This window comes from Arctopsyche grandis, chromosome 6 (genome assembly GCF_051622035.1).
Source record: "Arctopsyche grandis isolate Sample6627 chromosome 6, ASM5162203v2, whole genome shotgun sequence".
Taxonomy (NCBI): Eukaryota; Metazoa; Arthropoda; class Insecta; order Trichoptera; family Hydropsychidae; genus Arctopsyche; species Arctopsyche grandis.
In genome coordinates this window covers 3426666-3443876 of record NC_135360.1, presented here as the reverse complement: position 1 = coordinate 3443876, position 17211 = coordinate 3426666, and the positions used below count along the sequence as shown (strand labels likewise).

General features: G+C 38.0%; 1 protein-coding gene across 1 annotated transcript; it reads right to left on the bottom strand.

Annotated features, from left to right (window-relative positions):
- Window positions 1-2661: 2661 nt before the first annotated feature.
- On the bottom strand, window positions 2662-12582 carry LOC143913497 (uncharacterized). The gene is made up of 6 exons (XM_077433337.1): window positions 12309-12582; window positions 12001-12234; window positions 11085-11295; window positions 5099-5214; window positions 4791-5024; window positions 2662-4639 (listed from the first exon to the last, which is right to left on the bottom strand). The coding sequence occupies exons 1-6, from the start codon at window positions 12420-12422 to the stop codon at window positions 3773-3775; spliced, it is 1776 nt and encodes a 591-aa protein (XP_077289463.1). The 5' UTR covers window positions 12423-12582; the 3' UTR covers window positions 2662-3772.
- Between the last annotated feature and the right edge of the window lie 4629 nt (window positions 12583-17211).

Below are 17211 nucleotides of genomic sequence, written 5' to 3'. Positions count from 1 at the left end.
TGCTGACAAGTCTATGGGCCTGTAAAACGCCGACAGGCGTTGTAAATTTTGCATGTACTAAGTAAACAAAAATGTTACATGCCAAGCCTTCAAAGGTAGTATTGAAAAAAATGCATTGAACATGGGTCGTGTAATCCGTGTCAATGTTTATAAACATTGACTAGTTTACACCGGAATTTCATAATTTACAACCATAGCAGATCTTCTCGATGACAATCCCTAACCGCTGAGTGTTTTAGATTGTGGCTTGGCATTTAGATTGTTAGCATTACATTTGAAAAAAAATGAAGAAGATGGAACTTGTTTTGAAAAAATACATTCATTAACACTACTAGTGTTGGGCCCGTTGATTTCAACGGGTGGTTTCGAAAAGGAATTGAAACTCGAATAAAAATAAAGTTAAAGATATTGAATCGACTGGTTTCGGAAAAAAATTGCTGCACGAATTAGAAATTACGAAGTGATTACGAATTACGAATTACGTTTTGTGCATCGCCGACGCCCCGACGCCTTTGCCCCCAGCGCCCCCGATGCCTCCGACACCCCGGGGCCTCCGTCGCTCCGGCGTCCCCAGCGCTTCCGATGCCTTCGGCACCCCGGGGGCTTCGCCCCCAGCACCCCCGTTGCCTTCGGCATTAACACTATAGTGGCCGCGTAAATTTATGCGTGAATATTGCCCGGGCCCGGCTCCTTTTAGTTTAAATTGATTAAAATAAACTCTTTCTAAATTCTTAAATAAATGTTATAAACGTAAAATAAGCAAAAAAAAAAGTGAAAATATGGGAACTAGTCTTATTGTGAAGGTCTTCTTCACCACCAGTCCGCCATGTATTGTAGACAGATTCGTCTGTGTTCGGTATTAATACAACTATATGTTTAATGTGGTATTTATTTGGTAGTAACACGTATACACAAGTATGGTTAATTGTTGGTAAAAGTATGTCGTTCAGCGGTCTCTGGATATGGTAGAGTGTCGCTGGCTCGGCATTCAGCTATGTTCAGAAGGTCTCTGGATGCGGCAGTGTGTTGCTGGCTCGGTGTTCGGCTATGTTCGGAAGGTCTCTGGATACGGCAGTGTGTTGCTGGCTCGTCCGGCTGGTTGATCTTCCAAGTCCGCGTAGTGTAGTGGTGGCTGGTCAGGAGCTGTATGTCGACGCTTGCTGCTGTGGGTCGACTCTTGCTGCTGTGGGTCGACTGGCTGCTATGTAGGCTGCGCTGTGGGCTGCTATGTAGGCTGCGCTGTGGGCTGCTGTCGTGGCGGCTGTTGGTTGTTGTGGAGGCTGCACTGTGGGCTGCCGTGTTGACTGCGCTGTTGACTGCTATGAAGGCTGCGTAGTTCAAAGATGGGGTCACCAATGTAGGCGGGGTAGGTATGTGTTGACAGCGCTGTTGGATGATCAGAAGGTTGCGTAGATCACGTCGGGGTAGTACCAATGTAGGCGGGGTAGCGATGTGTTGTCAGCGCTGTTGTTCGACTAGGTTCGGAAGGTCTCTGGATACGGCAGTGTGTTGCTGGCTCGTCCGGCTGGTTGATCTTCCAAGTCCGCGTAGTGTAGCGGTGGCTGGTCAGGAGCTGTATGTTGACTGGTCTGCTGTTGTGTGTCGACGCTTGCTGCTGTGGGTCGACTGGCGTTGTTTGGGTTGTACCTCCTTTTATATGGTTTCTGGAATGCTTGGTGGAAGTGGTTATTGATGCGTACGAAAGGAATTTGCTTTCGTCGAGGCGTCGAATTTTCTGGAATGCTTGGTGGAAGTGGTCGTACGAGCATTTAGTTTGTTGATGCGTACGAAAGGAATTTGCTTTCGTCGAGGCGTCGAATTTTCTGGAATGCTTGGTGGAAGTGGTCGTACGAGCATTTAGTTTGTTGATGCGTACGAAAGGAATTTGCTTTCGTCGAGGCGTCGAATTTTCTGGAATGCTTGGTGGAAGTGGTCGTACGAGCATTTAGTTTGTTGATGCGTACGAAAGGAATGCACTTTTGTCGAGGCGTAGTATTTTCTGGAATGCTTGATGGAAGTGGTTATTGATGCGTACGAGGGGAATTTGCTTTCGTCGAGGCGTAGTATTTTCTGGAATGCTTGGCGCTGTTCCGCTCGATGTATTTTGTTGTTGCGGAATATTCTCGAAGGTTTCGATGACGATGACGACGACGAGATTCCTACAAAAACATAATTCTAAATTGAAAATATAGACGCTAACGCATGAAAATCGTTTCACATCTTCTTATATAAAATCAAGCTCAATATTCTTTGGAAATGTATTTAACAATCTAACCAGAAAAAATAAAATAGTCATTTTATGCATTTTTTTATGTTCCCATTATGTCAATGTTGCGGAACGGTTCGGGTTCCAGTGAGTAAAGTTCCCAGAAAAAAAAACTATAATTTATGACCATTTTGACGACACATCGTGGACTGATCACTAGTGAGCGGACCCACAGCGCGCCATCCATTGTTGAATTGTTGTAAATGCTTTGTTAAAGATTAGCCGAACCTTTTTTTTTGCACTCTAACTTTGTAAATAGAGCCAAACCGCCCCGATTCCTGGAAAAAGCACGCTCTCTATCCGCGCTCTACTGATCACTATGAGATAATATTGTAACATCGTAATAATTTATAACTTGAGTAAAATAAAACATGAATTATGTTTTTCTTGATTTAATTTGAAAAAGTAAAAATACAATTGTGCTTACTACATACTACATTTACATAACTAAATATCGAAATAAAAAGCATTATGATTTAAAAATTGAGCATTATACTACAAACATGATTCTTATACTACGATTACATCAAAACATAAATTTATAAACTAAATATCGAAATTAAAATAATTATGATTTAAAAATTGAGCTACTACACACATTGAGAACTACAAACATGATTCTTATATTACATTTATATATATGTAAGCTAAACATTAAAAAATAAAACTACTTTTACAAAACACAGATTAGAATATATTTTTTGTGTGAAACTTTGCGAAACAGTCACCTAAGTGCAGAGGCTCTTTACAAGATTTGCACCAAAATAAAGTCGTTTTTTTGTTATTTTGTTTTTATAGAAAACGTGACATCGTCTTCGAATTGTTTTTTTTTGTTTCTGATATTTTTACACACTGGTGTTTTGAAAAATCTCCGGATAATCTTTGAGTTGAGGAGCGAAATGCAAGGCGATGCGGGGTATATCCTCAATATATCCAATATTTAATCGCCATAGTTCTTTATCAACTAAAAATAAAATAAAATTATATCGCGCGCTCATATTACCATTATTAACCTATGCTTCACCTGTATGGAATAACGCCTCGAATACTAACCTTTCCAAGCTCCAAGTTATACAAAATAAATCCCTAAAAATAATTTATAACACACCCATATATACTAACTTGAAAAAACTGCATGCCATATATAATATTCCGTTTGTTACAGACATTACTAACAAACTAACCAGTAGATTCTATGACAGAATCACTAATAACCATACTAACACACTTGTGAAGAGACTCGGTGATTACAACAACATGTCTATACCCTTCAGGTATAAACACAGATTACCTAAACACAATCTGCTTTAGGTCATCGACTTTAGAAAGTCTTTAATTAATATTATGTATTAGATGTATTATGAGCATTTATAAGAATTTTAAATAGGTTTTTGAGCTCTTTTTCCTATTATGCTGTACATTAACATTAGAATAATATAATACTATGATTGTACTCGATGAATTTCAGCACTCAGGCTCCATAGAATCACTTTTTAATGTGATCCTTTATCGTTTTTCTAGAGCATTAAAAATTGAGCCTATGCTCAAATGCACACTTTTTCTTTCAAGAATCTTCTCCTTAATTTTCTTTAAAGTTATCGATGGATTTTCTACGACTATATTTTCAATTTCTATAAGTAATTCTGATGACAGTTTAATGTTTCTTCTCCCACCACGACATTTTTCCTCCAACATATCACCATTTTTTTTATATCTATTAATTATTCCCTTCGCTGTATTTTTATTAATTCCAGCTATTTCTGCAGACTCTTTTATTGTTTTTCCATCTTTGAAACATTTTATTAAAATCATTTTTGTATCAGAACTGGCATTATTATATTTTGTTGGACGATTGCGTGCAACATGGCCAACAGTGGTGTTTGATTCTGAAGATTCTGAAGTATTAGCACATTTGGGTTGCCTCACCCGAGTATGTGTTCCGAGATTTTGTTTCGTATTTAATGATTTTGAACAAATGTCACATTTGGGGGGTTTTTCGCCAGAGTGGTGACTTAAATGTTTCCCGGGTTGCAATTGTAGTGCGAATGATTTCAAACGAATGTTACATTTGTGGGGCTTTACCCCAGTATGAATACTCTTATGTGCGTCGAGATTTTCTTTTGTAGTAAATGATTTTGCACAAATGTCACAGTCATACAGCTTTCCTCGGGTATCAGATGTTTTTAGTGTCACAAGATTGTGTTTATGAGTAGACGATTTGTCTTGGAAATGTATTTTATGGTCCAATTCAGAATCTGTTGAGCACATCTTATCTAAAGCTTTTCGTAATGGTAATTCTTCCGCTAGGATGTGTTTATTGGTATCCATTAATTCTGCCAGATTATCATTCAAATTAATTTCTCCTCCACGAGTCTAAAACATAAACGGAACGTTGTACAATTTAATATGTGAAACATTTTTATAGTATGATTAGATGTCATTTTACATGTGAATTTTTAAATTTTCGATCGATAGAATGTTTTGCTTAGAATCGTTCTACAGCACTCGAACCCCATTTACTTACTTCGCCATCGTCTGGTGAACTAGAAATGTTTGGTGGAAAATTAGCACCTGACTCAACATCCCATATTAAATCTTCCAACAAAGCTTCCTCCGACTTAACATCCAAAGACGTGTCTGATTTCATCCTCGAAACTTTGTCACTTCGAAGGGAATGGTTTCGAAAGCTTTCGAGCAACTCCAGATTATAGACACACGAAAGGCATATCATATCTGGTAGACAGTCATCTTCCCTAACCTGCTGATGAAAAATGAATTGAAGATTACGAGAACTAACGAATTAGCAATAGCAATGAGTTGGGTGTAACTGACCTGCAGCTTACAGCAGGTCCAAATGCGTTGCGACAAACGCCTTGGATGAGGATCGTCATGGATGGAGACGAAAGCCTCTGGTGGAGCAGAGCAGAGGCAAAGCCTGCACTCCATCGCTACGTGGACGGGAGAAGCACCGTTTAAAAGTGGAGAGCAGAGATTGGAGATGATTGTGCGTGTTAGTTTTCCGTTCAACGACAACTCGCTGTCATGACGTATGGCAACCCTACCAATACCTCACTTGTCTGGAAAACGGAGTGGAACGAAGACTAACCAATCGTTACCAAGTTTGACCCACTGAATTCGAATATGATAATGATTTTTGTTGTTTGGGTCTCTTTTATGAGATATGAGCGTTTAAAAAAATGCGCACTTTTTACAGTTTTTTGGCTTTTGCGGTCTTTAATTCAAAATCTAGTATTGTTGTGCTCAAAGTGAGTATTGGTATATTGTTATATGGCTGTGTATTTTAGTGATAATTCAAACATCATTATATGTCTTTGAAACTGCCACACTGAAACTTTGTAATGAAATTTGAATCGCAGGCACCACTTTGATATAACGCGTGCGAGCGAAATCGCGTGTGAGGGAGAAAACCGATGTTAGTTAACGTTTTGTCACCTATGTATGTAAGGACTAGCTAGCGACTGCCGATGAAGTTCATATGTATGTATGTACATACGTAGCTGATAAACGAATCGTAAGCAATGTGTACCGCGATTATCAAGAGGTTGCGTGGCTCTGCTGTAGAGGCTCTACGACACGGTCGAGTTTGGCTCTTCATCCTGCGAATTGTGATAGATTCGACCATGTTGGTGGCTACCACTTAACCCGTTGGGTGCTAATGACACGCCTGTCGTGTTCACAAAATTTCCGTAGCCGCGCGCGACTCACCGAGCGCGCTTTGTCCCTTTCCAACAGAAAGGTTCAAAAAAAAATATATATACGCACTTGCTATAGTAACGCGAGAAGCATTAAATTTTTTCGCCTAAAGGTATAATATTATTTACTGTTTATTTTTTAACTTAGATGTTTTGATGATTATATTTTTATACAAAAAGCTTAGTAAATATTACTCTTAGTAAATGTAAGTGAATATACTAAAATGTCTAATGGGTGATCCAAATATGATGCTATCACTTTATATGTAAAAATGCCAATTTTTTTTCGATTTACCTGCTTACACGATAATGATGAGTCGACTCCTGGAAAACATAATGTAATACCTTTTAGCAATTGTGGACTTTTACGCTATCTTTTAAGGGAACTAAATAAGGGAAAAACCACAAGTTCCTTTTTTACGGGATATCATATGAAAAGTACATTCAGTCTTAGCTCAACTGTCGTTTGAGACTTCACGACTTGACTTACGTATCTACTTGATTTTCCGCTACACATTTACAACCTGGACCGTCTTAGAGAGTGCGGATTCATCTTAGAGAGTGCAGATTTTGAATAAATGTATTGTAGGAATCTCGCCACCGCAAATCGAAACTATCGAAATCTATTGCGATTTCTCACGCTCAACCATTGACGTCATCTCAAGTCGAAGAACACCTGCATCCATTCAACTAAATCGAGTGGAACGACGCCAAACATTCGAGCATATTCTACCCCAACAAACCAAGCAGAACGACACGAAGAACACCTGCATCCATTAAACTAAATCGAGTGGAACGACGCCAAACATTCGAGAAACGTCCACCCTAAACAACAAACCACATTCCTCGCATAACTTGCACACGTAAACACCACGTGCACTTCTCGGAATCAATCGCCAAACACAGGTCACGTGGATCCCCAAAAACAATATAAAAGGAGGTCCACCCCAAACAACTTCAGTCGACCCACAGCAACAAGAGTCGACACACAGCAGCGGACCAGTCGACATCCAGCATCTGAACAGCTACCACTACACTACCCTACAATGGAAGAACGCTTGTAACTCAGCCGAATGCCGAGCCAGCAACACACTGCCATATCCAGAGACCTTCTGAACATAGCCGAATGCTGAGCCAGCAACACACTGCCATATCCAGAGACATCTGAACATAGCCGGATCCAGAGCAACGACACATTGCAGATCCAGCGGCCATCACGACACCAAGTCAACAGCCAATAGCCGCTTCGAGAAAGCTTCCTCAAATATTCTAATACACTTGTACAATATTTAGGCAAACAATAAAACAACTTAAAACAAGCACAAGTGTTTCGTTAGGCCGGGATACGGTCAACACTTCCTACCCCGCCTACAGTATGTATATGATTTCGAGTAAACAAATCGAGTAAACATTCGAGTGTTGTTACTATTATTTTTTTATTACGTTTTAGTATGGAGAATATGTATGACACTGATGTTGAGTATGGAACAGAGAGTGAATACGAAATCGACAGCGAATTGGAGTCTGATGGCGATAGCGATAACGACGAAAATGTCGCTCCTTCTAATATTTCTCAAACCGTAATGTCTTCTGTTGTACCTTCAACTTCTTCAAACGGGTCAACCAGCCAGCCTTCAACATCAAGAACATGGTCGAATACAGCTATGCAGCGTCAGGAGATTCCTTTTACGGGGAGGCCAGGGATTAAAGTTGCTATTCAGGGAAACGAACCCATAGATTTTTTAAATTTATTATTAGATCAGGAATTTTATAATCTCGTGATTGAAAAAAAGCAATTTATATGCAGTAGAAATATTAACTAGATCGAATTGTGAGCATAGCCGTATAGCATGCTGGAAAGATATAACAATCGACGAATTTAAAATTTGGCTAGGAATTTTTCTGCACATGGGGACCATACGATAGAATCGTCAAAGTGATTATTGGAAAAAAACATTATTTATTTAATCTCACCACATTCCCCAATTTATGTCTCGTGATAGATTTTTTTTATTCAGAGGGCTTTGAATTTTAATAATAATGAAGAAGATGATACTAGCGAAAATAATGAATAAATATAGGTACTGTATAGCGTGCTTTATTCAAGATTCAGGTAGACGCGCCTTCCAAGAACTATCTAGACCTCCACACTGTCAAAACATTTGTGAGACAGAGCTATTTTATAAAATATCAGCATGGCACGGATTCTAGCTCAGCATTGAAAGTGTTAAGACCCTTCCCGGCTGTCATAATTAAAGCCCGGACCCTGAGGGGGCCGTTTATTGTTCAAATGTTGTAAATGCATTGTTAAAGGTTTGCCGAACTTTTTTACAAAGCATTTACAATCATTGAACAAAAACGGCACGCTTCCGGTCCTACCTCTAGTCATAATAAACAGCGTGCATGAAGTAGCAGCGCCATTTCATTCCTTTCGCTCCCATAATACTAAGTCAAAATTATCGTAATAAAAGTGGCCAGTATTGGAAATAATGTACAATTTAAAAAAAATTGCGCATTTTAACGGCTATTCTCCACAGTATCCTCTCTCATATGTCTCAAAAGAGTAGATCTTTCAGGATAATAATTTTTAACAAACGCGACATTAGTATTTGCGCTTCGAGTGAAAATCTGCTAGTGAATGATTTTAAACAAATATTACAATTGTGCGGTTTTACCCCACTATAAATACTCTTTCTTAATATTATTTTTTAACTATTTTTTATTGTCTTCTTTTATAATTTTTATATGTAGTCCACTGTGCGGTTGAGCCTCAGTAGTAGCTGTATAGTTCCTGGAGCTCCTGCCCTCTTCATACGCAGCTGTTTACGAAACAGCTAAAGCCTCGATGACCGGGTCTCCAGCTTTTCTCCCACCAGCTCGTACAGCTGGCCGCATTTCGACGAGGAGCTTAAAACCAGGAGAACTCCCAACGACCCTACAACACGTCCAGGTCAGTCCACGTTTTCCCATTAGAACGTGTTCCTTGAGGACACCTTTTCGCCTTTTGTGTGTAAACCTGGTTCGTCACAATATTTTTTATTCCTACACCCATTTTCTTTCATTTTTCCCTAGGGTATCCGTTATCCCCCGGGTCCCCAATGTATTTTGTCTTGAATGATTGCAAATACATATCACATTTGAACAGATTTTCTCCAGAATGTTGTATAAGGTTAGTTATCTCAGAAAATGATTTTAAACAAACATTATTTTAAAATCAGTCCGATGGCGGATTATCGAACAGCAAAATTGGCGCATAGCTGTGGCCTCAAAATTTAAGGGGCCTCCAAATCGTTCTGAGAAAAATTATAATTCGGAAATTCCTATGCATTTTGCCATGAAATATTGGAGTTTACGACTACTTTTTTATGTAAATTACAAAGCTTTGCGATAATTGTTCTCGCCGTCGTCGATTGTTTGGCCTTTCTAGATAAATTTCACTGCTACAAAAGAATTCGCTAATTAATTACATTAAAAATGGCAGAATATCGGAACATCTTGGAGAAAAGTTCTTCTGAAAGGAACGAAGAACAACTTCTTGAAAGGACCGAAAAGCAGCCCTGTAGAAGAACTAATGAGCAGCTCTCTGAAAGGAACGAATATCAACCACTGGAAAGGATCGAAAAGCAGCCCTGTAGAAGAACTGATGAAGATCCCTTTGGAAAAATTAATGAGCAGCATCATACAACGTCTGAAGAATAGACTCCTAAAACGACTGAAGAACAGTTTTCCGAAAAAGAAAATGAGGAAGAAAGTAAAGGTGAAAATGATACTGTAATGGCTCCCAATGAGTATGCACTTAGCATTGTGGCCAGAGTACCAATTTAAAATGTTTTCCTTTTTTTCTTAATTGTATAAGTTTGTAAATAGATGTTTGTTTATATAATTGTATAATATATATTTTTTGTTTGTATAAGATTGTAAATACAATTCACAATTGAAAAAAAAGTCACTTTATGATTAGTGGGGGGGGGGGTTAAATTACGTTGCACCTGTGGCCTCCGAAACGTTTAATCCGCCACTGCATCAGTCTCGTTTATGAATATTCATGTGAAAACTGAGAGTTTGTTTCGTTTTAAGTGATTTTAAGCAAATCTTACATTTGTATGACTTTACTATACTATGAGTACTAATGTGTCTAGCAAGCTTAGATTTTAACATGAATGGTTTCATACAAATATCACATTTGAATGGTTTTTCTCCAGAGTGGATTTTCATATCACACATAAACTTATTTTTCCAAGGAAATGCTTTTAAACAAATTTTACATTTAAACGGTTCTACTCCAGAGTGCACTTTCATATGTCTGATAAGGTTGAATTTTAACAAAAATGATTTTAAACAAACATCACATTTGTGTGACTTCACCCCATAGTGAATAATCATATGTTCAACGAGGCGAAATTTTTGATAGAATGATTTTAGACAAATGTCGCATTTCAAAGGTTTTTCTCCAGAGTGGATTTTCATATGTCGTATGAGGTTAGGTTTTCTAGTAAATGATTTCGAACACACGTTACATTCGTTTTTCTTTATCCCGATGTGAAAATTCATATGCCCAAGTAGGTGTTCCTTTCTAAGGAATGATTTTGAACACATGTCACATTTGTGTGGATATATCCGTGTATGGACAACCATGTGGTTATCGAGATTGCGTTTCATATTAAATGCCTTGGAACAAATTTCACATTTATGTGACTTCTCCCCATTATGAATACTCATATGATTACGAAGACTGCCTATCACCGGGAATGATTTTGAACAAATGTCACATTTGAATGGGTTTCCCTCAGAGTGGCGTTTCACATGATTTGTAAAGGCAAATTTATAAGCAAATGATTTTGAACAAAGGTCACATTTGTGTGGGTATTCCCCAGTATGAACACACATGTGTGCATAAAGACTTCGTTTCTTTGTAAATGATTTTGAACAAATGTCACATTTGTGAGGCTTGACCCCACCGTGAATATACATGTGTGCGATGAGGGAACACTTTTCCAAGAATGATTTTAAACAAATATCACATTTGAATGGTTTTTCTCCAGAATGGCTTCGCATATGTTTCATAATGTCATATTTTCTAAGGTATGATTTCAAACAAATATCACATTTGAACGGTTTATCTCTAGAATGCGGCTTTCTTTGAGAATCACATCTTTTCTGCTTCACAAGATTGTGCTCAAGAGTAAACGATTTGTCTTGGGAATTAATTTTATGGCCCAATTCAGAATGTGTAGAACTAGTTTTTGGTAATGGTAATTCGTCTGCATCAATCATTTCTGATCTACTATTGTCTGAAGTAATTTTTACTCTGGGTATCTATAAAATAATCCAAAAGTTATACAACTTGATTGTGAGATTAAATTTTATTTTACAGGTAAATTAATAGTATCGATTAACCCTTTGAGTGCTGACGTCTTTTCTGTTGAAAGTCTGCCAACATTTCCAACTAGAATTATTTAGAAATCCAACAGAAAGCAGGTATAAAAATTGTAGGTAATCCAAACAAACCCTAGATAACTACTACCAAGGATTTCGAGTTTTGTAAAGGTGTGTTTAGACTCACTAATATATCTTGCAACAATATATAATATAAACAAAATAAGTCTATTAATTAATGTATTTTTCCAAAACAAGTTTCATTTTCTTCATTGTTGTTAAAATGTAATGCTCGCAATCTAAATGCCAAGCCACAATCTAAAATACTCACTAGTTAGGGATTTCCATCGAGAAATTCTGCTATGGTTATAAATTCAGATATTTCGGTGTAAACCAGTCTTTATAAACATTGACACAGATTACACGACCCATGTTCAATGCATTTTTTTTTCAATACTACCTTTACAGGCTTGGCATGTAGCATTCTTGTTTACTTTGTATATGCTGAAAATACAACGCCTATCGGCGTATTTCAGGCTCACGGACTTATTGGCAAAACGCCGATCGGCGTTGGTCGGCATCCAAAGGGTTAAGACAATTTTTTGTTTGTAATTAATCCAAGGCAATTGAATGCTGTTAGCTTACCTCGCCATCGTCTGGTGAACTAGAAATGTTGGGTGGCAAATCAGCACCCAACTCATTTTCCCACATAAAATCTTTCAGCAAAACTTCCTCTGCTTTGACGTCCAAAGCCTCAGCTGATCCCACCCTCGACGTTTCGTTACTCTGCACACAAGCGTTTCGAAAGCTGTTGAGCAATTCCAGATTGTTGACACACGAAAGGCATATCGTATCTGGGAGGTCGTCACCTTTCCTTACCTGCAAATGACAAAGATTATAATGGTTGCGAGGTCTAGCGAGCTGGTAATAGCAATGGATCAAGTGTAAGTGACCCGCAGCCGACAGCAGGTCCAAATGCGTTGCACCAAATGCGGCAGATGAGGATCGTCATAGATGGAGACGAGAACCACTGGTGGGACAGAGCAGAGGCAAAGTCTACACTCCATCGCTACTCTGCAGGAGAATTACAAATGTCTGGATGGACTAGGGTCACCAACAAAGTACTCGACCGGGCTAATTTTTTCGTTAAAGCGTCCTTTAAGATTTGACCGATTCCACATACTCATTCGAAGTTTGACATTTGACGTTTCACCAGTACGTACTGCCAACTCAAATTCGTTAAATCTTAAAGGTATCTAAAACGAGAAATTATCCCGATTTTTTTATTTGGATAATTTATCCCCCCCACTTCCCGGCGTCCGATTTCCTTGCGCGCTTGATACGAGATCAGGCGATCTCTTCTCGATAGTCTTCCCTTGGACACGTTTGAGATCAGTGCTCCCTGTCCCAGTAGAAATCAGTGGTACGGCCTCAGCACCATAGACAGAGTACGGATGGGAAGTCTAGTTGGCGACATTCTGGGAGGACAGGGCACTTGAAGAAGTGTTTCAGTGAATTAGCAACTATTATCACCCTTCAGGCGTTAAGTTATCGTCGTTTCTCCGTATCAGTAAGTGTAATATGTACGTACACATTGAGCATCATCATTCATACTATATATAAAAACGGACTGTCGCTAAATATATTTGTATATTTGTGACGGACGATCAACCGTCAACCAGTATAGGGAACAAATTTTTTTTCTTCATATTTTTCATTTTTTTCATTCTGTCAGTTTTTTCATTTTTTTTCATTTTTTCAGTTTTTTTCATTTCTCTAATTTTTTAGTTTTTTCATTTTTTTCATTTTTTCAGTTTTTCAGTTTTTCAGTTTCCCAGTTTTTTCAGACCTCGGGGTGCCGAAGGCATTGGGGGCGCAGGGGGCGCTGGGGGCGAAGCCCCCGGGGTGCCAAAAGCATTGGGGGCGCTGGGAGCGCCGGAGGCGTCGGTGGCGCTGGGGGCGAAGCCCCCGGGGTGCCGAAGGCACCGGGGGCGCTGGGTGCGGTGCGGCCGCCGGAGGCGTCGGCGGCGCTGGGGCCAAAGGCCCCGGAGCGACGGAAGCGCCGGGGGCGAAGGCCCCGGGGTGCCGGAGGCGTCGGCGATGCACAAAATGTAATTCGTAATTCGTAATCACTTCTTAATTTGTCATTCGTAATTCGTGCATCAATTTCTTTCCGAAACCAGTCGATTCAATATCTTTAACTTTATTTTTATTCGAGTTTCAATTCCTTTTCGAAACCACCCGTTGAAATCAACGGGTCCAACACTAGTTGTGTATAATAATGATTTTTTTCGTTTCAGGCCTCTTCACTGCCTCCTCTGACCAAAGAAAACTTATTTGCCAAAATTTTTTGTCTCTTATTATGTACATATGTGTATGTGATATCTTTAATATGCTGTGATACATATTGTAATAATTCCATAGATGTAGAATAACCTAGATATGCCATTACATATAAATTTAGTGGGGATCTTGTCGCCACTAGCGGGGAAGTGGTGAAAAAAAAAGGAAGGAACGCAGTGGTCAGCAACCAATTTATGTACATATGTACATGCACTGAAGTTTTATTTTATTTATAACTTTAATTTATTGGACACTCCGCGTGACAGTAAACCAAACTAATAAAGCCATAAACACACTTTATTAAACTACAAATGTATGTTACTATAACTTCCACAAGGATCAATTTTAAAGCTGACACTTTAATATTTAGATCATTGTTTTGTCGTTTTAAACTTAATGTCGATTTCTGAATTTCCTTCAGGGCCAACAAGATATACGCGTGCATTTAGTGACACCTGTGGCAGAGGTTGTCGACCGCTGTACATACATCGCGCCGATATTTCATTATATGTACTATAATTGAAGACATTATATATTAATTCTTACTTATGATATGTGATGCCATCCGCCTTTTTATGTTTTCTTGAGTAATTGTAACACAATTTCACTGAACACGTTGGCATTTTTGAAAAATGTCAATCGACCTTCCTACTTAGAAGCTACTGAGAGAGAGTGTGCATGATCTGTACTTTTTTTTGTGTGTGCATGGTCCAACAGGGTGATCGGCTTAGAGCGTATCTATGGTATTCTATATCTATGAATAATTCATTGAAGCTACTGACAGAGCGGTTTTTGCAATATGAACGTGGATGCCAATTTAATTTATAACAATTGTATACAAACACATTTTAAATGTATATTTTAAGTCATTAGTGTCATAAGCTTGTAGGCATGTAGTACAACTGAAATGATCTCATCAGGTCACTGCGACACATATCCAGGAAAGTCATTAACGCATGGCACACGCTCGCCTCGTCAAAAGGTCGACACGTGTTTCTATACACGTATCTGGGAAACAAAGGAAGAACTCACTGAACCCATAAAACCACGAACTACGTCCAGGCGTATGAACCCATAAAACCACGCTCGCGAGTACCAAGAACAAAAGATGTGCACACGACACACTTCAACCCAAAACGTTTATAAAGCAACGCAGCAACCTCCACCGGCAGAGTGAGCCTCTAGAGTTCAACTAGATCACATCTCCGAAGAAACCTCTTCGTACATACAATAATCCTCTTTCAAACTACACAACACGTGTTTCGTTAGACCGGGATACGGTCAACATACCTTCCCTGTCTTACAAGCTCAAATGTAGTTTTATATTGTAGCAAATAACAATTAAAAGAATGCATATAAATTTTATTTTTTTATTGACACCTATTCTTAAGATTATAAACAGCTTAACAATTGTATTAAAACGATTCACTCTAAATATGTACAAATATTACTCATAATGTTCATTTAATTATAATTTTGATTCAATGTCTTAAAATATTCATAGTAAACAGGAGGTATTATTTTAGTATTATATTTTCATTTTGATCGAAAACTTTTAATTGTGAATTTTCTCCTATTGATGGTTTGTTTTATATTTTGACAAGTTCATGGGCCTGAAGAACGCCAATGTGCGTTGTACATTGTACATGTATCAGAGAGATTTAATAAGAATAGAGGGGCCCTTACGAATAAATAATTGTTGTCAATTTTACGCGGTACGCAGACAAATGTAATATTAATAGAAGTGGATTTAGGTGTTCTTTTGTTGTCAAGTGACATTCTGTCCACGGACAGATCTAAATAATTTTAGCATCAGTCGTATTTGACGCTTGGTGCTCGACGTATGTCCGATAAAAACTTCTCTATTTGTTTATGTATTAATTTACAAAATAAACAACATGGGATACATTTTTATAACTAAATTGATCGGATTGCATTCTGTGCGATGTAGCGTATTTATAGAAAAGTACCGCGTAAAATTGACAACAATTACGTCACTATACTTACCGATGTATAGCCTACGCTGAAACTATTATGAAGCGAATATATCCTTCTAGTATTGACGGTTCCACAGTGGAAGAAACTCTTTTAGATTCGGATAAAGATGAAACAATTGTGTGTTTGACGATGAATGAAGAATTAAATAAGGAGTTATCAAAGACAAATATACAAAATAACTTAAATAAAAATAGCCTCGACTTTAAAAAAGAAATTAAAATATACATGCTGACAGGAGAAAAACCTGATAATTAAAAAAAATTGTTTTCGATAGGCTTTCGGATTCTCATTTAAATATTTTAGTATTCTTAAGAAGCTAATTTAACACGTTCAACCCGGCGTGTACCACCGGTGGCCCCGCGGATAGTGCTATAGCAGACTATAATTTTACGGTTCCACTTCATTGAGCACCCCAACACTAAAATTCCTATAAAATTCTAAAGATTTAGGGACAACTCATTATATAAAGTGATTTAATGCCGTCACGCGTAATAGTGCCGCCACATGGGCAAATGTATGAAATCATGCGCCGGGCTGAATGTGTTAAATAAGGTTACTTTTATAATAACATTTTTTCAAATTAATAGATACAGTCCCTGTCCAAGAAATTACGGACACCTTGCAAAAATCACAAATTCTGCATTTACTAGTATATTAAAAACTAATATGTATTTTTGTTGTAACACGGTTTATTTACAAAATAAATACATATAATAAAATACAACAAAACAATAAAATAATTAATACTTGCACTTACAATAAAAATTCAAAATGCAAAATTTGCAAAAGAAAAAATCAGTGTTGTTGAAGAGATAATTAAAATTTTTTACAGAAACGCACATCTTCACTGATCGAATTTCAGGAGCAAACTGTTGTTCCCATTGATGTATAATACACTAGATTCGCCCTCACGTGTTATACTTGTCTCCCTTTTGGCGCATGCACAGTTTCTCTTAGTAGGTAGGTAGGTACCGCTGCGTCGTAGGGAAAAAAGCCCAACTTCCCCGGTAGTTAGACCCCCCGCACCCCTCAGTTAGTGAAGACAAGATCTCCAACCAAAATAACACGTCTGGGCCCATCTAGTGTACTATACATCAATGGTTGTTCCACATTTCAATTTTGTTTCACATTCTTTTGAATAACAGTCCTACACAAAATCTTTTTTGTGTGAATAGGGTAGGTAATAAAGAGGCGCATACAAAAAAATGAACCCTAAAGGGGCTGCAGTGAGTAGTTGTTTCTATTGCGCGCAAAAGTTTAAAACGGGTGTCCGTAATTTCTTGGACAGGGACTGTACATTATGTATTGTTTACTTTTTTTATAGTTTGTAAATAAATAAATATTTTTTTATTAATAAAAAATATAATAAATTGAATAAAAAGTTTTTTTACATGTATCCCGGGAACGATCCTGGGCTCCGCCCCGTGTCCCGGGAATTGAAAAAGTCCGGGAATACAGAAATCCTAATATATATTATATATAATAATAAAATATAATATTTTGCAATGAATGATT

Excerpts from the sequence above, each read along its gene's own strand:
- LOC143913497 (XM_077433337.1), bottom strand. The coding sequence starts at position 12,422 with ATGGAGTGTAGACTTTGCCTCTGCTCTGTCCCACCAGTGGTTCTCGTC. Across the intron at positions 12,235-12,308 it reads GGACCTGCTGTCGGCTGCGG|GTAAGGAAAGGTGACGACCT; the intron begins GTCACTTACACT and ends TGTCATTTGCAG. Across the intron at positions 11,296-12,000 it reads GTTCACCAGACGATGGCGAG|ATACCCAGAGTAAAAATTAC; the intron begins GTAAGCTAACAG and ends ATTATTTTATAG.